Raw genomic sequence first — 18,835 nt, 5'->3', positions numbered from 1 at the left:
AAGCCTGAAAATTAAATCAACGTAATGTATAATAGAAAGTATTATGGGGAAAAATGTACGTATTTTTTAAACCTGTATTTCAAACAGCGAGTGACTCTAAAATTGTAAGATCTTCGAAGAAAACTTATTCGAAATTATCCGAGCGTATGACGCACAAAAAAAGTGGTAAAAAATGTAGAACAATAACGAATCGTATCGTACGATCGCGTAGCAATGTTAGAAGTACACATCAGATCTGGACAGTATTTGAATGAAATAATTTAAACGTGATTATTCGAATAATGGATTGTACTATTTACTCGGATGTTATTTTCTATTTATTCGTACGATAATTTGACACAGTGACACTAAGAATTTGTAGACGAACCAATTTGATGTTTTATTATTGTTACGCTATACGTTCCTGGACTTGTCGTATTTTCTCCAACCACCCAGTACTTTGTATCAATTTTTATACAAAAGTTTACTACTGTACCACTTCAAATATTATTCACGACATAATGCTTTAAGGAGTCGCCTTTCTGAAAACTCGTATTTCCTTGTGACGAACCACGATGGCGCTGTGATAAATGTTGCATGAAATGAGTATTAAAAAAAATCTGTATGAAATTGTTGTTACACAGAATGATCACGGATTTAAAAAGAATGTTTAGAAAGTCCGCTAAAACATGAAACTGTGCACACGGCACGTTAGATGCGTATGGTAAGGACACTATTTGCTCGACTCGCGATAATTGAAAATTTCCTTGGAGACGCGTAAACTATTCCGAAACAAGCAACCCCTACCCTCGTGAATCAACTATAAAATTTTTATACATTAAATACGGCTCCGTACTATGAAAGTGAAATTACGTGTAAAGAAAAAAAAATATCGAGTGCCTACATCATTTCAAAATTGAGTTACTACAAGTTTCTTGTTAGTATCTTTTACTGGATGATTCGTTTCGTATATAAATTTACAGAGTAAAAGAATTCTTACCGTAACCGTCTCGTGTGTGATAAATCTTAACCGTAAAAAAAAAAGAAAGAGTTTTATATGAAAAAAAAAAAAAAAACAATGCACAAAACGAGTTGTACCTTCCTTTTGCGCAAAAAGAGACCTATTTAATCGAAAGTTTTCACGGATCAGAGAAAGCACACGAGAAATATATGTATATTGTATACATTAATTTATAGTATACTTTACAATTATGCGAATGTTGCATTATCTGTCTGTTTGTTCTATGCAGGCCCAAATGTATTATTATATCCGATGGAGTATTACATATTAAAAAATATATGTATATATATGTATATATAAAACAAAATATATATACATATATAAAGGTTATACGTGTCTTTTGGTCCCCTTTTATACACACTCTCGAGTACATTTTATTAATACCTATTTGATAAATAGGTATACGACTTTGTGGGTTAAGTATAAAAGTTTCTTCGAAATGGTTTCGTCGCTACTGAAAGCACCAATTGTAAAATATGAGTTCGCGATACCGACTTCCACAGGAATTGAAAATACGAACTTTTCAATATGTTCTTCGATCGGTATCATTTTTTAAATATTTTAACAACAACTCTGATTTCTTCGGTTATTTTCACAAAGTAGAAAGACAATTATATTGCAGGAACAATGCTTCGAATAGAAGAACAAAATAATTATTGTTTTAATAAGCTTATCTTTTCTGAACGCGAATAATATTTTTTATTTTCCTTCTTAGTTTCGTTTTATACTATTTATTTTCAATCGACCTAGTAAGTTCATTCTTTGTCTTTTATCTTTGTTAGATCGTATTCGATTATTCATATTTTTATTATTGATAAAATTATATAAATATTCGTTACGATATCAATCTATCGTACTTTAAAAAAAAGTTCTCGAATGCATTGTTTCAATGTCAAAGTTTATCAATCGACGACTATTACCGATTTAGTCTCTCACAAGTTGTTATGCCCCACTTTCGTTAAGTGCTAATTATATATATTATTATTACTGACATGTACAATCAATATCTTGGCATCCTTGAATTCCTTTGTTTTTAAAAAAAAAGTGTTGTACAATCAATGTTACAAATAAGAAGAAATATAAAGGGAATGGATTATACCCTAATTCAATATGGCTATCACGTCTACCAGATCTACACTCTGAAAAGGAATTTTTTACATTGTATCAACACGTTCGCACCGCTGATCAATATGTAGGTCACGACCCACATAAGGATCAAAAGAGTTTTGGTTCATAAGTATGCGAATGTTGGTTAACTGTAACAAATTTTGCGCGATATTTCTTCTAAAATTGAAGAACTTCGTTACCACGGTCAATCAATTTCCTTAAAGTTTTTAGTACAAAGGAGGTCGAACGAATTTGTCTGAACTCCCTTGAGACCAACGTATAATTTTCAAATTTAGATTAGCCCTGAGAAGTTTAGAAGTATGTCGATGTGTAAGTGAAAAAGTTGCCAACAATATTTTAGGAAATATTTCATCCAACCCCCCAAACCCCCCCTCTCCTTGCTGCATTCAACGGTTTGCCCATTCATTCGATCCTGTACAGTATAGTTCTTTTAGGTAACGAGGTCTACTAAGTTCAACAACGTAGAACGAATCTGTAAATCAATGAATTACGACAGAAGCCTAAAAATAATTCCTTGGAATTATTGTACCGTTGTCAGTATACATATAATATTCGCAAAACCATGCGTTGCTGCAAAAAACATTTACTGATAACAAAGAACTACTACACAGATGATAAAGTTATAAGTAGAACATCCAATATAACGTAATTACAACCTACAAAGTTTTCCATTTTCCTATTTGGTGATGTTTACATTATTACAGACTTAACAGTAAGGCTTACCTATTAGAGACACCGGGACGTGCAAAAGGTGAAGGATTCTGCTATTTTTAGGAATATGATTATTGATTGACAACTAGCAAAAGTTGATAACAGTTCGTAGCCTGCTAGTTGTAGAATTCAACTGGAAGACGTCACCACACATAGTGTACCTCCGAATTCTAATTTTCTAGATGGCGCCACCCATTCCTTCTTATTGGCAAATCACAGATATATATTGTTATTTTGTACATAAATATAAGCTTTCTCAATCTTCTTTGCTTCATTTAATCGAAGAATCAGAATTTGCGATTTTTTACGTTCTTATGACTCTGTCCATTCTCACTTATCTTTATTAAGAACCATAACTACACATGGTATAGAAGATACCTTACAACCGAACTTAATTGTACGATACCTTCGATACCATATATAGGTACATTTCTAAAAAATTATACGTAACAAATTGCGGTCAATCTGCTAATGTTATTTGTTATATAATTAATAATTAAATTACGTTGTTACTGGTGATACAATTACTAACTACAATCTAAGTAATATGAATTTTCCAGGTCCCACCACGTGATAATTGCTGCATAGACATCCACCCTAGCCAGCCTTTCTTTATGACAAAATTTTAACACCTGAAAAGGGCTGTCCATAACAAAATTTTGTTGTACAATTGTAAATAAAAACTTTACCTACGCAAATACCAATCATTTCTATTTAAAAAGACACTCGATCAAACCACGCTTATTTTCTAAGTTATAAATGTCATTGAAACTCGTATTATTATTTATTGTTACTATTGAGTATCGCTCTCTACGATCTCATTTTATTATTTATTTTTTGTACTACACATACATGTACTAAAGGATCCTCCCGTAAATGTTAAATTTCAGAAATGTGTTTGAATGTAAAAAATAATTCGACCCATGGCAAAAGTATAATACATATACAGTAAGTTCTCGAAGGATGCACTAAATTTGCCCAGACGAGCTGCAACAAAATCATCCTTACTGCTTCCCGGAACTGTTGGCATGGTATACGACACTTCATTTTCTACGAATCGTGATAAACGATAATTCATGTTATTAACGAATTACCGAAGCAGAAAAGACAAATTTTTTATCATATCATTATAAGACTGCTTTAATTAGGTTGTTAAGATTCTTGCGATGAAAATGATACCAAACAGGAACATATTTAAAAGTTTGGAGACAGGCGAGAAAGTTCTAATAGTTTAAAGGTAATAAAACATGTTAAAATATCATGTTAGAATATCACGAAAATTCAAATAACACATGCATAACTAATATTCAAAGCACACATATAGGAAGAATTATATACAATTAAATTACACATAAACGTATCAATGGAGAATTACAATCAAAAGTAAAATTTAAGTATTTTATTTTAACGTCATAAACTGTTATATATTCAAAATGTACAAATATGTATTACTTTTGATTGTAATACTTTAGTAAATAATACTTTTATATTCGTTGGGCAGTTATTATGCGAGAAACAAGCCCCAACGATTAAAGATTAACTATCTCGTTCACATTCACTCGTTCTCACTCTTACCCCTAATGTAAACAGCAGCCAGTAAACTGAAATAATCAGAGCAATAAGTTCCATTTACTTCCCCCGTAAGTTGCGACATCCGAATAGAAATTTATAAGGAGTTACTGTAATTATAAGCACATGTTTAAGGTTGGTTATGTGATGTTTGAATAATTAGTTTAATACATTAATTACTTTAATTAGTTCTAGTACCTTAATGGTTACAAACGGATTCACAGTTCGTGTAAAATGAATACAAGTTGTAATAAAAGAACACGACGAGTAAATTGATGAGAAAAAGATGAATATTTTTTAATTTTTTGTTAGGTTTCCTAGCACATTTGAATTTATAATCGTATTCTTTTGTATACAGTTTATTATATAAAACTTATATTCCTTTAAATTTTTTAACGATTACATTTCTTCAAATTTGCATAAAATTTAATCGTAATATTTTTGTATGACAATGTATACGAATTACACAAAATTGAAAATACTGTTAACATATAGCAAATAATTTTATTTACTTTTATATGTATGCTCGTGACAACGGATTTTATGAAATTTTTTTATGCATTTATTTAAATAAACATCAAGTTTGTTTATTCATAAGTTGTTTGTGCTTTTAAATTGGCAGATACCAGGCTTTATTATTCTTTTTTACATTTAATTACGACATCTTACCTAAAACAAGAGAATATTGACCAAGATCCACATATTCATAATACGCACGAAAAACAATATTAAAAATAATAAATACATATTTTCATATATTTATATACTTTAATTTTCTTAAATAAGATTTTAATAATTCACTGGTAAACTGCCTGCATTATGCTAATTGAATTATTACATGTTATCCGACACATTACAATGAATTAATACATTAATTTTTCAATGATATTTTTAGTAGTGACTCTATATCTTACACTTTGTATCCAAGTCTATTCTTATAATTGTTCAACAACTCATCATTCTAGAATTACAGAAAAATCATTCGACTCTATTCCACCAACACAATTTTAGGGGTTGTAGAAGTATAGGTTCCACTTGTGTTGCAATGTATATATATATTAACTAGAGCATCATGTTAATAAAGAGAACAGATAGAATGTTTTAAGCATGAGGATTACGGAATTTCTCGCCTGCAAATTTGGCAGCCGCACCCAAACCTTCTTCAATACGAAGAATCTCATTGTACTTAGCCAAACGTTCTGAACGACAAGGTGCGCCAGTTTTAATTTGACCAGTCGAAAGTCCAACAACTAGATCAGCTATAAACGTGTCTTCTGTCTCTCCAGAACGATGAGACACCATGGTACCCCACCCAGCGCTCTTGGCAAGTTTGTGAGCGTTAATTGATTCTGTAACGGTACCTATTTGATTGACCTTCAATAACAGGCAATTACAAGCTTTCTTTTCAATAGCTGTTTTAATCCTGTAACGTATTAATAATATGCCAGTGTTAACATTATCAATATTAAATTAAAGTAATAAACTTGTATTCACTAATTTCAAAAAATGTATCCATACTATCACAGTATGTGATAATACTTAATCAGTTTGTACCATTCAAACTTCTTTCTGTAATAGAAAATTTTACCTTTCAGGATTTGTGACAGTAAGATCATCACCCACGATCTGAATAGGAGTAGAAGATGTTATGGAAGTCCATGAGTCCCAGTCATCTTGATCAAACGGATCTTCAATCGAAACAATCGGGAATTCTTTAATAAAGTCCAGGTATAAGTTCTTCAAGGCCTGTGGTTCCAAGTATGTGTTAGGATCAGATTTTTCATTCTTGAAATCTAAATCGTATTTTCCGTTCTTGTGGAATTCAGATGCAGCAACATCCATACCAATCTTAATTTTTCCTTCATATCCAGCAACCTAAATTTTATAATTTTTAAAAAATACGCTCTTAATCACAATCAAATCTTTTATAAATCGGAGAAATAAATAAATAAATGAAGTATTTGATATCTAAAATAATGTATTATGATGTATTATAATTATTGGTTTTTTACTAATTAGTGTCACAATGAATTTATTGAAAATTATACTAAACTTGATCAATTCATTGATACAATATTCTATTTCTCTTTTAAAACATAAATAGTAACACTTACTTTGATAGCATCAATGATTAAATTTAATGCTTCTTTATTTTCCAAAATATTGGGAGCAAAACCACCTTCATCACCTACAGCAGTGGCATCAAGACCAAACTTCTTCTTGATACCAGCTTTTAGATGGTGATAGACCTCACTACCCATCTTCATTGCTTCTGTAAAATTAGCAGCCCCAGTAGGTAAAATCATGAACTCCTGCATTGCTAATTTGTTTCCAGCATGCGAACCACCATTAATAACATTAAAAGCTGGAACTGGCAGAATAATGTTGGTATTTCCGGCTAATTCTGCGATATATCTGCAGTTGAAAAATAATTTACAAAATCATTATTATAAAGACTCAAAAACAGTATTATAAAATAATAACAGACTTCGGATTAGTTTTGCTGTCTCAAAGAAATAATTATATTTTTTCATTATGAATTTGAATACTACATATATATTATAAATTTAATTTACTTACTTATATAATGGCACTCCTTTTTTAGACGCTCCTGCTCTACAAACAGCCAATGAAACACCCAAAAGTGCATTAGCACCAAGTTTTGACTTATTTGGTGTGCCATCAAGTTTTAAAAGAAAATTATCAATGTCTGTTTGTTGAGTAACTTCCAAATTTGCCTAAATAGTAAATATTTTAGTATTATATTTAAGTCGGTCAATTTTATAGTAGAAATTCTATATTTTTTTTCAAACTCATCAAAAATTAAATAATTTTTTTTATTTTGGATGAGCAAATATTATGTCAATTAGCAAGCCTTGTTTATCCAGAAGGCTTACCTATTAACACCTATCTTTTGATTAAAATAGGACTTTGCAACATTATTTTTCCTTATGTAATCTTAAGAATGTGTATTATTATATTCACTAACAATTTATTTATAATGAATGCTTTTGTCATAAAAAAAAGTCACAAACTTGCAATTTTTTAACTTTCATAGTGGTGTAACCTCTTACTAAGACAACTGGCAAGAAATCTACTAAATCAATTCTTTCAATAATATTATTAATTACTGATAAAGTACTATATTGATACAATAAATTATTAATGATTGTTTATATGTTAATCCTTTCAATGTGTAGTAATTATACATAATAATCAATCAGAAGTCATTCATAAGGACTAATTGATGTCAAAGGACATAGCAAATGTATTAACTAATATTGTCTTAGCCATTGTGATCACTGTAGAGTTTGAAAGTTCTATACTATCTATATTTAATATTTTTTAGACTATTTAAAATATGTATTCTTATTAAATACATAATTCGTTAACAATTACATTTTATAGTTAATATTTTTGTACATTTCCATTTTTCTTTATAACTTCTTAAAGGATTCTATGTTATATTCTATGATTGTTTAATTTTTATATTCTCAAAAATTTTTTGAAGAACTCTAAATGTTTAAGAAATTATAGCTAAATATTACTTTAGATACATTCATGTACAACACCTTCTGCATTATGTAATTAAATAATCATTTACTTCATATCCTCCTAAATTCAAAATATAAACTCACCAAGTTTGCAATAATATTAATATCAACCTTTAAATAAGATATTAATAAATTACCTTCAACAATTCAGGTGTAATAATATTATTAATGTTATCTACAGCTTTGAACACAGATTTTCCATGATATTTTGACTTATCATTGTCTCTAAGTTCCAAAGCTTCATGAACACCAGTTGAAGCACCAGATGGTACTGCAGCTCTAAAGAGGCCATTTTCTGTGACAAGATCAACCTGTAAAATAAGTATTAGATTAAAAATGATCATAAAAGTACATTCAATATTTTAAAAATAAATCTAAATATATTACAGACAAAGATTTGTTGCACAATTAAAAATAGCTCAGAAATGAGGATTTAAAATTTGCATTGTTAAGTAACAGTTGTATGATAAAAGTTTATACAAATTTATAACATTTATTATATGATAAAGGCTCTTACATTAAAGGAAATCTGCCTCCTAATAGTGAGAATATTATGATTCAAATATAATTGTATGTACCCAAGCATTATATTTTATATAATCTTACCTCTACAGTTGGGTTACCACGAGAATCATAGATCTGTCGTGCTTTGATGCTTTGGATCGGCATTTTTTCACAATGACTAATAGTACTATACTTAGAGGTTAAAAGTCTAGAACAGAAATACTTTGTAATTTGAATAAGAGAATAAATTAAAACTTCTAAAATATATAGCCATAATTAATTAAGAATTTTAGGAAAGAATACTACATCTTTTTTAATCTCAATAGTGTAGTATGAAACTATAACTTAGTTTGAACGTTTTAAATATTTGTCGGACAAAATACTAATATTCGACAATAGATTTTGGATAATGTATTTGACCTTGTCAAGGTCACTGGAGGAAATCTGAAAAATGAATCATGCAACAAATTGTTTTCTCGTTTATAAGGCCTTAAATTCTTCAAATTGATTGTAAGCTGCTTAAAATATCAAGTTTAATGACCTTAAAGTAAAATTTAAACACGTAGCACACGCGGTGGATATTCGGAACATGTTATTTATAATTCTAGAGAAAAATCACTTCAAAAAATTTATGAACGGAATCTTGGTATCATTTTCAACACACTGATTTTTGGAGAATATTATCTTTTAAATATTGAACGAATGGCGAAAGTTGAACGAAATTTGCTCACCTAATGTAACGCGTGACAATCCACTTGAAGTGTTCGAAGTAGAATGGTGTTCTGTCCTACAGTTGACCTCGAATTGCGAATCTCTCATATCGATTCTGAACTGTTTAAGGTGCGAGTGTAATCGCAGAAGCGCCAAAACTGAAGTTCTTTGTTACAAATTATTGATTATAAATGTTAACCTCTGTATAGGATTTCAAAGAAGAATCTTAAACTATTTATCGAATGCAATTTGAATGATCTGACGATTAAAAAATGAACGGTACATTACGCATGATATCTACACTATCACACCGGTTGGTTGTAAGTTACATTACAACTACCTACCTCTATATTGTATTATTCATGTTTTATGGTAGCCACTAATATGGAAGCGCGGAAACTTGTGAAATATTACAAATCACCGAAATTTTGAAGCTTTGTATAATACTTTCAATGTGCAAATGTTAAAAAAAGAATGCGTTAGTATATCTTAATAATTTAACATACTGTATTTGTATAACATGTATAATTACGCATATTTTGCAGCGTTATAAACTCATTTCAGTTAGTATTAAAGTTGTTAAATTCATTAAATGAACAAAGTGTGACGATAAATGCTTTGTTACAAAATTATAAATAAAAATTGTATACTTAAAATATATAACAATGCATTTTCCATTATAATACATAGATCAACTCTGGTCTGTATAGTTTGTTGTTTATCATGTGTTAAAATATTATTTTTGTGCTTAGATACGAAATTGACATGCAAGTTTGATTACTTAATAGTTATATGAGAACAGTGGGTGAAAGTATTAAAATAATTCAGCAGACTAGAGTTGATCTGTATGCTGTGATGGAAAATATATTATTACATATTTTATGCATACAATATGTATAATTTTGTAATAAAGTATTTATTTGTTAAGTTTATAATTTTATAACAAGACATTTATTATGAAATTCATATATAATATTTCTTTCTTATTTTTTCCTATAGATTAAGTCCCTGTAATTTGTTGGAAAAATTCCAGAACACTGTATAAAATTGATGAATGCAAGAAATTAAATAGATTTTAATATTTAGATGATTCAGTAAAATTCAACATCATTAGTTTATATGACTTAACATCTACATAAAAATTGAAGATGATTTCATTTAATATCACGGTTATATTTCTACTGTGGATTCTATGTAGAAAAGCTGTTATGCATTTCTATATTATACATAGAGTATTTTGTTAAATTAGTATATTTACATTTAGTGCAAATATTACTAAGTAAATATTTCTATTTAAAATCTTAAATTCAATTTTAAAATGATCATATTGAATCATTTTTTCAAAAACAGACTTCTGTTGTGAAGAAATGCTCAGAAAGAAGGCACATAGAATACAATGTTTGTATGAACTTTCTCTATCCTTTTGAATAATAAATATTAAATTTACCTCTGAAGATAAGCCCACGAATAATGCAAATTCAGATACAAGTTTTAATAGTTTTTAAACTCGAATTTTGATTGAAAATTTAATTTAATAAATCACTAAAATTGATCATTGAAATTTAAAATTAATGAAAGCAATACTATCAACTATTTTGTTTTTCTAATTGTTTGTATCTATTATAAACATACAAATTAACGAATTATTATCAATGTTTATGTATCCAAGATATCTTTGACAAATAACAGTATTATTTTTATTCAAAGTTTATTCAAAAATATGGAATATATTTAATTAGTATAATACAATTTGTACATGAACAATGATATAACATTGCTAAAAATTAAATGAATTGATCTTTAAAAGGCAGTTTTCTTAACAAATTTTAAATTGCAAATTTCTATAATTTTTAAATTCAGGAAGTATACTTGTGACTTTGATATTTAAAAAAAAATTATTTTACAGAATCATTTATAAATAAACTGAATACAGTTAATGTTATATGCAACAATTACTTAAATTAGTTTTTACACTTAACATTATGTTACTTTAACAGTAAAACATAATTACTACATTCTTAAATTTAATTCTATATTCACAATTAATATTTATCAGCTTATAAATTGTTTTCTGAAAGGCATAAGTATTGTATCGTGAAATTTTTCCACAGGTCACACATATTTGAATGTCATTCAAAATGGTTTTGTAGAGATCAAAGTGTTATACAGAAAGGCACCCTATACAAGCATTATAAATCTAAGGAAAGCGTCAATATTGCAATGTGACTGCAATTATTGCTTTCCAATTGTTTATACAGTTCATTTTTATGCAAGAGCAATACATTAACACCATTATAATTATTTCATTCAAAATTTTTGTATCTTTGTATAAAGCATTAGATTATTTCAGTTTTCCGACTACTTAGGCTTTTCTTTATCAATGCCCAATCCTCAAGAATATCTGCATCATTAAGCATGTAAACAATGTAAGGCCCAGCAACAGAAACAGCCCTCCTCCTTTCAGTGTGACTTCTACGCCTTCTACCAGTTGAATTTAGCCATAGATCTGCATGGATATCAACATTGTTTCTATCTTCTTCCAGTCTGCGTATCTTGTCTTGTAAATCATTATGAATACAATCCCAGATTAATTCTTTTTCACTTTCAAAATTTTGCAATGCAGCCTGTTCTTCTGCTAAAAATTTGTTTTGTATATTTTGTAATCTATATTGCTTTAGTATTCCAGCTACTTCTGTTTTTGTTTTCATGTTTTCTTTTAAACGTTCCAGTGGTACTAAATATTCTTCAGATTTTCCAACCCGAACTTCTCCTAATTTTGTGTCTACTTGAGTAATTCTTTCACGGTAAAGTCTAAAATTTCATACCACATTTATAATAACAAAAATGTTTTTTTTTAACAGTTAATTATTTCCAATAAAATTCATAACATGAAACAGATTACTTACTGCTCTTTAAGAAGAGTAAATTGACGTTCCAAATCTACTAAGTTTTCCATACATTCATTGCGTCGCCTTTCACATTCATCTTCATCCATTTCCGAAGAGTCATCACTATCACTATGTTCTGCACTACTGTCACATGATGCAGAGCTTTGGTTACTTTCATTACTATCATGCGACATTTCTTCCCCTTCTGCTTCTGATTCATCTTTAACGCTTGGCATCTGTCTAAGTTTTAAGTTCACTTACAGGATTAAATAAAAAGAGATAGATTGAGTATTAAAAAAGCAAAGATTCTCAAAACACAAGAACAATTAAGTTAATACTTCTTCAACGTGTAATATATGTTATTAAATAAATTTTTATGATCATAATATAACCACAAATGCAATGCTCATAATATTTTTAAACTTTTAATTTATACGATAATGAAACAAAATGAAGAATTATAAACAAATGTTTATGAAGTTTAGTTAACAATATTAAACCACAAAAATGTGTTCCAAAAATACTAGTATTTCTTACAATTAGAAATTTAGAAAATTTTATTGGAAACATATATGAAAATATGTTAAAAAATCTTAATAAGTAATAAAAGTTTAATATTAATGCATAAATACTTACTGTGAAATAATTTTGTTTATTTGTATAGCGTCGCAAAATATTTAGTATTGCAGAAGACAAAATAACGTCTGTCAAGTATTACGCGAAGCAACCATTTGTAATTGATCATCTAAACATGTGGAATTCTTGTTGAGCATGCGCATTAAAATTTGTTCGAGATTATTTCTTCAAGTTTTACGGTATAACAACATAAATAAAATTATATTTAACCGTTAATTGTTGTATACCATATTAAAGATTGAGTTTCTAAAAGTACGTGTGCATTAGTTTTCGCAAAATATTCTCAATTAGTTATTTAATGTTTCTTGTTTTACATAATAAATAATCGTGTTGTTCATTTGAGTTTACTGACTTAAATTACACAGTAAGTGTATTGCATAAGTGTTGAATAAAATAAATTTAATATTAGTGGAATGATATATTTTAAGGCAATGAAATAATACATTGAGATCTAATTCTTAAGTTACTTCAAACAATGCCCTGGTTGGTATCTTTGTGTTTCTCTTTTACAGACAGAGATTCTACTGAAAGCACATTTGAGCAAAAGTATGAACAGCGTTATCCAAAATACATTGCGATGAATTAGATGTGTAGTTTTTATTTATTAAAACCTAATCATTTCTAATTGCTATTACTACTTTTGTTTACTTTCTATGTCTTCATCTAATTTGTTGATTACGAATTCAATGAACATTGTGAGAAAAGTTGGACGTGTCAAAATCATATGTATATAGACATTTGAAGAAAATGGGAATGATGCCAAAGCTGGATATATGTTAGCTTTATAGGTAAGATTAACATATTACTTTATATAGTAGAAAAATAAAGGCAAAAATTTATAGAGCGCCCTAATATATACCAAAGAACTACTTATTGTTGTAGATTTTTAATTTTCAAGTATAGTTACCTGAGAAAAAGAATCAGTCTAATGTATTAAGGCACGACAGATTTTTGATTCTTGTGAAGACCAAAAGCTACAGGTACGATTAAATAAAGTATAATGTTTGAGTATATACAATTATATTTTTATTATAATATGTATTATATTTAGATTTACTTTAAAAAACTTAAACATATTTTTATGGTTATTCTCAATATAATACTTGTTTTATAGATTCATCTTCTAATAGAAACTGGCATCTTTATAGCTGCAGTACCATCTGATGTTTCTGATGCTGATTTTGGTACACATAAAGCTTTGGAATCTTGAGACAATGACAAATCAGAATATCATGTAACTGTATGCATAACTTTGTGCATGTCCCTTTTCCTAAATTTTTTTCAAGTATCTAAGGGAATTCATGAGAATTAATCTAGAATCTAAATGAACAGATGAACGGTTCGAAAGCAGTAGGAATCGGAGTTCCCCGTAAATATAATCAACCATACGCCCCTTACTAAATTATCAACGACAGCTCTAGATAAGTGTTTTCTCCGATAATGCAAAATTAACGCTCGCGCATCGATTTCTGCATGATTCACGCGAATGAATATTTATCGATCAATTATGTGTTACGACGATGACGACCGTTTATTTTGTATTAATAAATAGTGATATTTAAAACGCTACACACTTTTCAGTTCTATACTCCCTAAATTTCATATATTAATCCTAATTAACTTCATCTTAAATTTTTAATTTTATAAACAGTTTTGTATAATATACAACGGCGAGTCGTTTCAAATAACAATTGTACACAAATTAGAGTACTATAATAAGAACTATTGAAAGATTCAATTTTAACTGCGTAAAAATTGAAATGGTACATGAAATATTATGTTGCACGTGTCTATTGTATATGAAAATCAATTCAAGTACTGTGTAAGATGTCATAAAGATACAATATACATTGAAACGAAATGGAAATAATAACGCGTGACCGTAAAACTTGTTTCGATATTTGGTTGCGTATTTTCAGAGTAATAATTTCATTACGTTTACAATACAGTCCAATAATTCGTTGACGAACGTAAAATAAACATCATTAATAACAAAGATTTATTTGCAGAAATGTATAAATACTATGGTATTCAAATTATTGCTTGTGTTTTTATTAATTTTACGTTGTTAGTGTGTAAACGTTTTACACCGTATTGTGTTTCTTCGGTTGACGACTATTATCGATCAGACTTTGTGTTCTGTTCCTACTGACCCGCGTTTGATGAAAACTTATATGAACTTATAGCAGGGGTAGTCGTTTTCTATAAATTTTTAAACGAGGAGACTTGGTTTTAGAGCACGTGTATAAAGACTAGATCAATATCGACCGTGCAAGAACACAAGACGCTATAGTCGGTATGGAAAATCTCGCAGTATTATAAACCACAAATTTATAAGCTTAAAACATATTTGAAATCGATGTTGAGAAAATTAATAGTAGAAATATACGAGCTTGGAATCGTATACGACATAATATATATTTATTAAAATTTCCAGATTTTTTCCAACGGTACTCCATATTTTGAATATACAGTTAATCAGATATATACTCCAAATGAAGTGTAATTAACATTGCGCATAGTACTTCAATGATATGGATATTTTGAGTCTCGGATAAAAAGCGTTCCTTAAAGTACGGAGTATTTGAAGTATTTATTACGTTTGGAAAATTAAATTAAAAAGGCTTAACAAATGAACGTTGTAAATCATTCTCAGAATGCATAGCCTGAAATTGAATCGCAGAACTGGCACACCAAGATATCACGGTGTTGCCGATGAAAATCCCAAGGGATTGGGGCAAATGTATTCATTTGAAACAGAGCCCACCGAAGTTCGAGTAAAATCGACCGAGTAACGTATTACTTTCCAACGACTAGGAGAGTTTCTAACTGCGGAGAATTAGATGTGCAAAATTTATGACGATATTCGTTTAAATAATGTTCTCGCCGAAAAAGAACGATAACGATCATTCGGTGTGAACTTGTTAATTTTAAACAAAAATTAATTTCATTTTTTGTTCGAAGTGAATAATTTATTATTATTGTAATCCTCGATTTATATTAAATTGATATACTCAGAACTCATAAGATGTTTCACATGTTTGATAAATTATGTCAATAATATAAGAATTTATAATTCTTATTTTCATCGCAATTACTTCCATTTTATTCGGTAGAATTCAATTGGGCAATATAATTATCTAGGCAAGCGTAAGCGAATAATTGTGTAGTAAAAGTACCGAAAATAAAAAATTTATTATTACGTCACATTTTTTGTGAAAGTTTGAAAAAGAAACTTCGGTTTATGCGAAACTATTTAGTATAACATTCGATAGAATATTGCGAGAATGTTTCCTTCCTTTAAAAGTTTTTGTTGAAAATAGATTGAAAATAGAAATTTAATTTCTACATCGTACGCAAACAATACTTTCATTGTACGAATGAATTATATTAATTATTGTACCAAATTGCATTTTTATTTACTGGAAAAGAGTCGGTTTTATGAAAAATGTCTGTGTATTTTCAAAATAATTAGAAGTTTCCGCAATGTTATCTCGTGCACAATAAATATTTTTACACGTTTCATTTTATGGTTCACATCGTAACAGTTGAAATAACAAGAATGTAAAAATATTTAACAATTGTGGATACGTATGATAAATATTTTTGTTAAATTTTATTGAGAAATTTCTTTTTTTAACCATTTTTTATTGCATGTTTTTCGATGCGTGTTAAACATTCGGTGCAGTATTGATTTATTGCGTATTGGATAGATTCTGAGAAAATAAAGAATTCGTCACTGTTTTACGAAACAAGGTACGGTTCAGTTCAATGTTTGTCACTTGTTCAAACAAAAATTTTAAACAGACTTTTGAAGAGGATGATCAATTTGAATGATTTAGCTAAAAGCAATATAACTCGGAGCATTGAAAGTTCTTTGAGGGAACCATGTTAAATGCAAAGTAGAAGTTGTTGATCATTTTGTTGAACTGAATGTTTATTTTAATGTAGAAATAAAAAGATGTTATTATGCTGTTAAAAATATACGTTTTACAGCTGTTACAGCGTAACATGAGTGTGGTGTCTACCGATGTCCAGAAAACAATTTCCGGACGTTGCGTTTCTTCAGACATCCGACCTTGAAAACGACAACCCAAGACGATTTAAAACAATAGATCTGCACCAAGTCAGTCCTAAACATTCTGCAAACACTTCCTTGACATCAATTTTCTATCACCTTCGCTAGTTTCACTGTTGCACCACCTACAATTTCCTGACCAATAACAGCACCTTTTTGAGTCGTTTTAATCTGTCAATCAGATTCGTCAGACCATCTTCAATATTCTTCGCGCATAAAAAAAATGAGCAAAGATCTGTATTCGTACAAAATATAAAGTGCAGTCTTTCTTTTTAAATCTTTAACAGCTTGTACCACGCATCGAAATCACTACTGCGATGCAAACAACTCTTATGACACGCAATTAAAACGTGAACAATCTTTGTGCAACACTTGCATATAATTTTGACTGTTATAAAATGTAGGCCAGTTTCTCATGTAAAAATATTCGTCACACCTTTAATTATATCACGATATATCATTTTGCGTTAACCACGCTAATTACAGAGACGATCATTAGTCCAAGTCGAATAAAATTTATTCGAAATAAAAAAAAGTCTAAATATATGCTAATTAATAAGAAGTTGTTACTTTTGGTTTATGAAGCGGTTTTGAAAAAAAATTTAATTTTATTATAATTATAACCGATGTGTATTGATATTATTCAGTATTACACAAGTATATATTGAGTTAGTATTAATCTGTGGTGGTTGTGAAACGAACGATGAGGTATACTTAGGATGTACGGATTAGAAAATCGATTATTGACGTTTTGATAGGATTAGAAACACGTTTGAATATTTCACCTAGAAACGCAACAACGAAACTTTACCTTTGCACGTATCGTAATCTTGCATTAAAAATCACTACACCGAGGTTACAATTAACGCGGATATTTCATATTTACTAATACCAACATGACATCGTGAAAGCGTGAAATATAGTGCAAATTGCAGACTGTGGTGTAGCAATAATGCGAAGTTACATAAACGTACACACATTAACTCGCATCGAGAGGTGAATTAACCGAAACCTTATTTATTGTTAGCAGTAAATAAAGAAGTTACTATTTCATTAACAAAATATACAGACATAAACAAAGATAATAGTAATAGCATTGCTTAGCTTTCAATTAATTTAGATAAATGCAGTAATTGACTGTTCTTTCTTGTACAGTAAATTAATATGTAAAACCGAAGAAAGTTTTGAAAAGGTATAATTTTAGTATTGCACTTAAACCAGTTAAAAAATTAATTTTAATTAAATTTACAGTTTGAAAAAGGCGAAAAAGCTACGAAGAAAAAATTGATATAATTTATAAAAGAAGTAGCTCGTGCCGTGCATTTATCGAGATACACGGAACGCGTTATCACGGGACTATTGTAATAATTAGCGCAGATAGATGGCGTTGAGCAGCTAATTACTGGTAACCGCTAGATGGAGTCTTTATTCGTTTGCCTCACGCTACATTTCGAATCCCTAACAATTTGACTGTAACTCGATTACTGTGCTCAGTGACTAGCTTGTTTGATAGAAACTGATAATTAGTGGGATTGCATCTCGTTAGTCAATTTTAATGCTCAATGCTCACTTCACGAGTTATTAATAAGAAATAATGTTTCATTCGTTACATTTGCAAAGCACTCAATGGATACGAGCTGTTTTCGAACTCAAGATGGGTACCTGTCAGGGTTAGATAAAATTTGTATTCAGGTAAGAGTTCCGACTAACAAGTAAAAGACGAACAACTTTTTATTCGTTACTCAACGTTAAATAGTCTCAATTATATTTAAGATCGTTAAAATTTTGGGAAATATTAAAACGAAATCTTTGAAACAGGTATTAATTTTCAGATTTCTAATAAGAGCTCTAATTGAAATCGCGTTTATTATTAATTTTTATTACTTCTGAGTGTATTTAATACAATTTATCGTGTTCTAATGCAAATAATAATTATACCATTACAATTAAAATTGAATGATATTTAATTATTTTCTTCTTTTATAATATTTCTTTTGTTCGTTGAATTACATCAAGTTAATGAGAATCGAAAAACATAGGAGACGTATCGAACTTG

General features: G+C 29.1%; 3 protein-coding genes and 1 long non-coding RNA gene across 8 annotated transcripts in view; 1 reads left to right on the top strand and 3 right to left on the bottom strand.

Annotated features, from left to right (window-relative positions):
- LOC143147653 (uncharacterized) overlaps nt 1–4,760 on the bottom strand; it is a 114,425-nt gene extending 109,665 nt beyond the window's left edge. Inside the window, exons 1-2 of the mRNA XM_076313082.1 lie at nt 4,415–4,760; nt 2,852–3,889 (exon numbers count right to left, since the gene is read on the bottom strand). The gene's annotated coding sequence lies outside the window, so the exon portion shown is untranslated. The remainder of the gene's footprint in view (nt 1–2,851; nt 3,890–4,414) is intronic.
- A 138-nt stretch (nt 4,761–4,898) lies between these two features.
- Eno (alpha-enolase) lies at nt 4,899–9,453 on the bottom strand. The gene is made up of 7 exons (XM_076313086.1): nt 9,198–9,453; nt 8,569–8,674; nt 8,100–8,273; nt 6,989–7,146; nt 6,523–6,823; nt 5,997–6,283; nt 4,899–5,831 (listed from the first exon to the last, which is right to left on the bottom strand). The coding sequence occupies exons 2-7, from the start codon at nt 8,629–8,631 to the stop codon at nt 5,510–5,512; spliced, it is 1,305 nt and encodes a 434-aa protein (XP_076169201.1). The 5' UTR covers nt 8,632–8,674; nt 9,198–9,453; the 3' UTR covers nt 4,899–5,509.
- Nucleotides 9,172–14,270, top strand: LOC143147658 (uncharacterized). 4 transcript variants are annotated; one of them, XR_012992314.1, is made up of 5 exons: nt 9,172–9,497; nt 13,214–13,247; nt 13,407–13,489; nt 13,584–13,681; nt 13,816–14,270. It is a non-coding gene; the product is annotated as an uncharacterized LOC143147658 (long non-coding RNA). The 4 variants fall into 4 exon arrangements; XR_012992313.1 differs by lacking the exon at nt 9,172–9,497 and adding an exon at nt 12,898–13,065; XR_012992312.1 differs by having other exon boundaries at nt 9,174–9,497; nt 13,214–13,489.
- Brms1 (breast cancer metastasis-suppressor 1-like protein) lies at nt 11,082–17,607 on the bottom strand. 2 transcript variants are annotated; one of them, XM_076313089.1, is made up of 4 exons: nt 17,591–17,607; nt 12,702–12,810; nt 12,084–12,305; nt 11,082–11,988 (listed from the first exon to the last, which is right to left on the bottom strand). In XM_076313089.1, the coding sequence occupies exons 3-4, from the start codon at nt 12,299–12,301 to the stop codon at nt 11,514–11,516; spliced, it is 693 nt and encodes a 230-aa protein (XP_076169204.1). In that variant the 5' UTR covers nt 12,302–12,305; nt 12,702–12,810; nt 17,591–17,607; the 3' UTR covers nt 11,082–11,513. The 2 variants fall into 2 exon arrangements, with proteins under 2 accessions (XP_076169204.1, XP_076169203.1); XM_076313088.1 differs by lacking the exon at nt 17,591–17,607 and having other exon boundaries at nt 12,084–12,321; nt 12,702–12,809.
- Nucleotides 17,608–18,835: the final 1,228 nt, after the last annotated feature.

This window comes from Ptiloglossa arizonensis, chromosome 5 (assembly GCF_051014685.1).
Source record: "Ptiloglossa arizonensis isolate GNS036 chromosome 5, iyPtiAriz1_principal, whole genome shotgun sequence".
Lineage (NCBI taxonomy): Eukaryota > Metazoa > Arthropoda > Insecta > Hymenoptera > Colletidae > Ptiloglossa > Ptiloglossa arizonensis.
The sequence above is the reverse complement of the archived record's forward strand: the minus strand, read 5'-3'. Positions and strand labels throughout refer to the sequence as shown.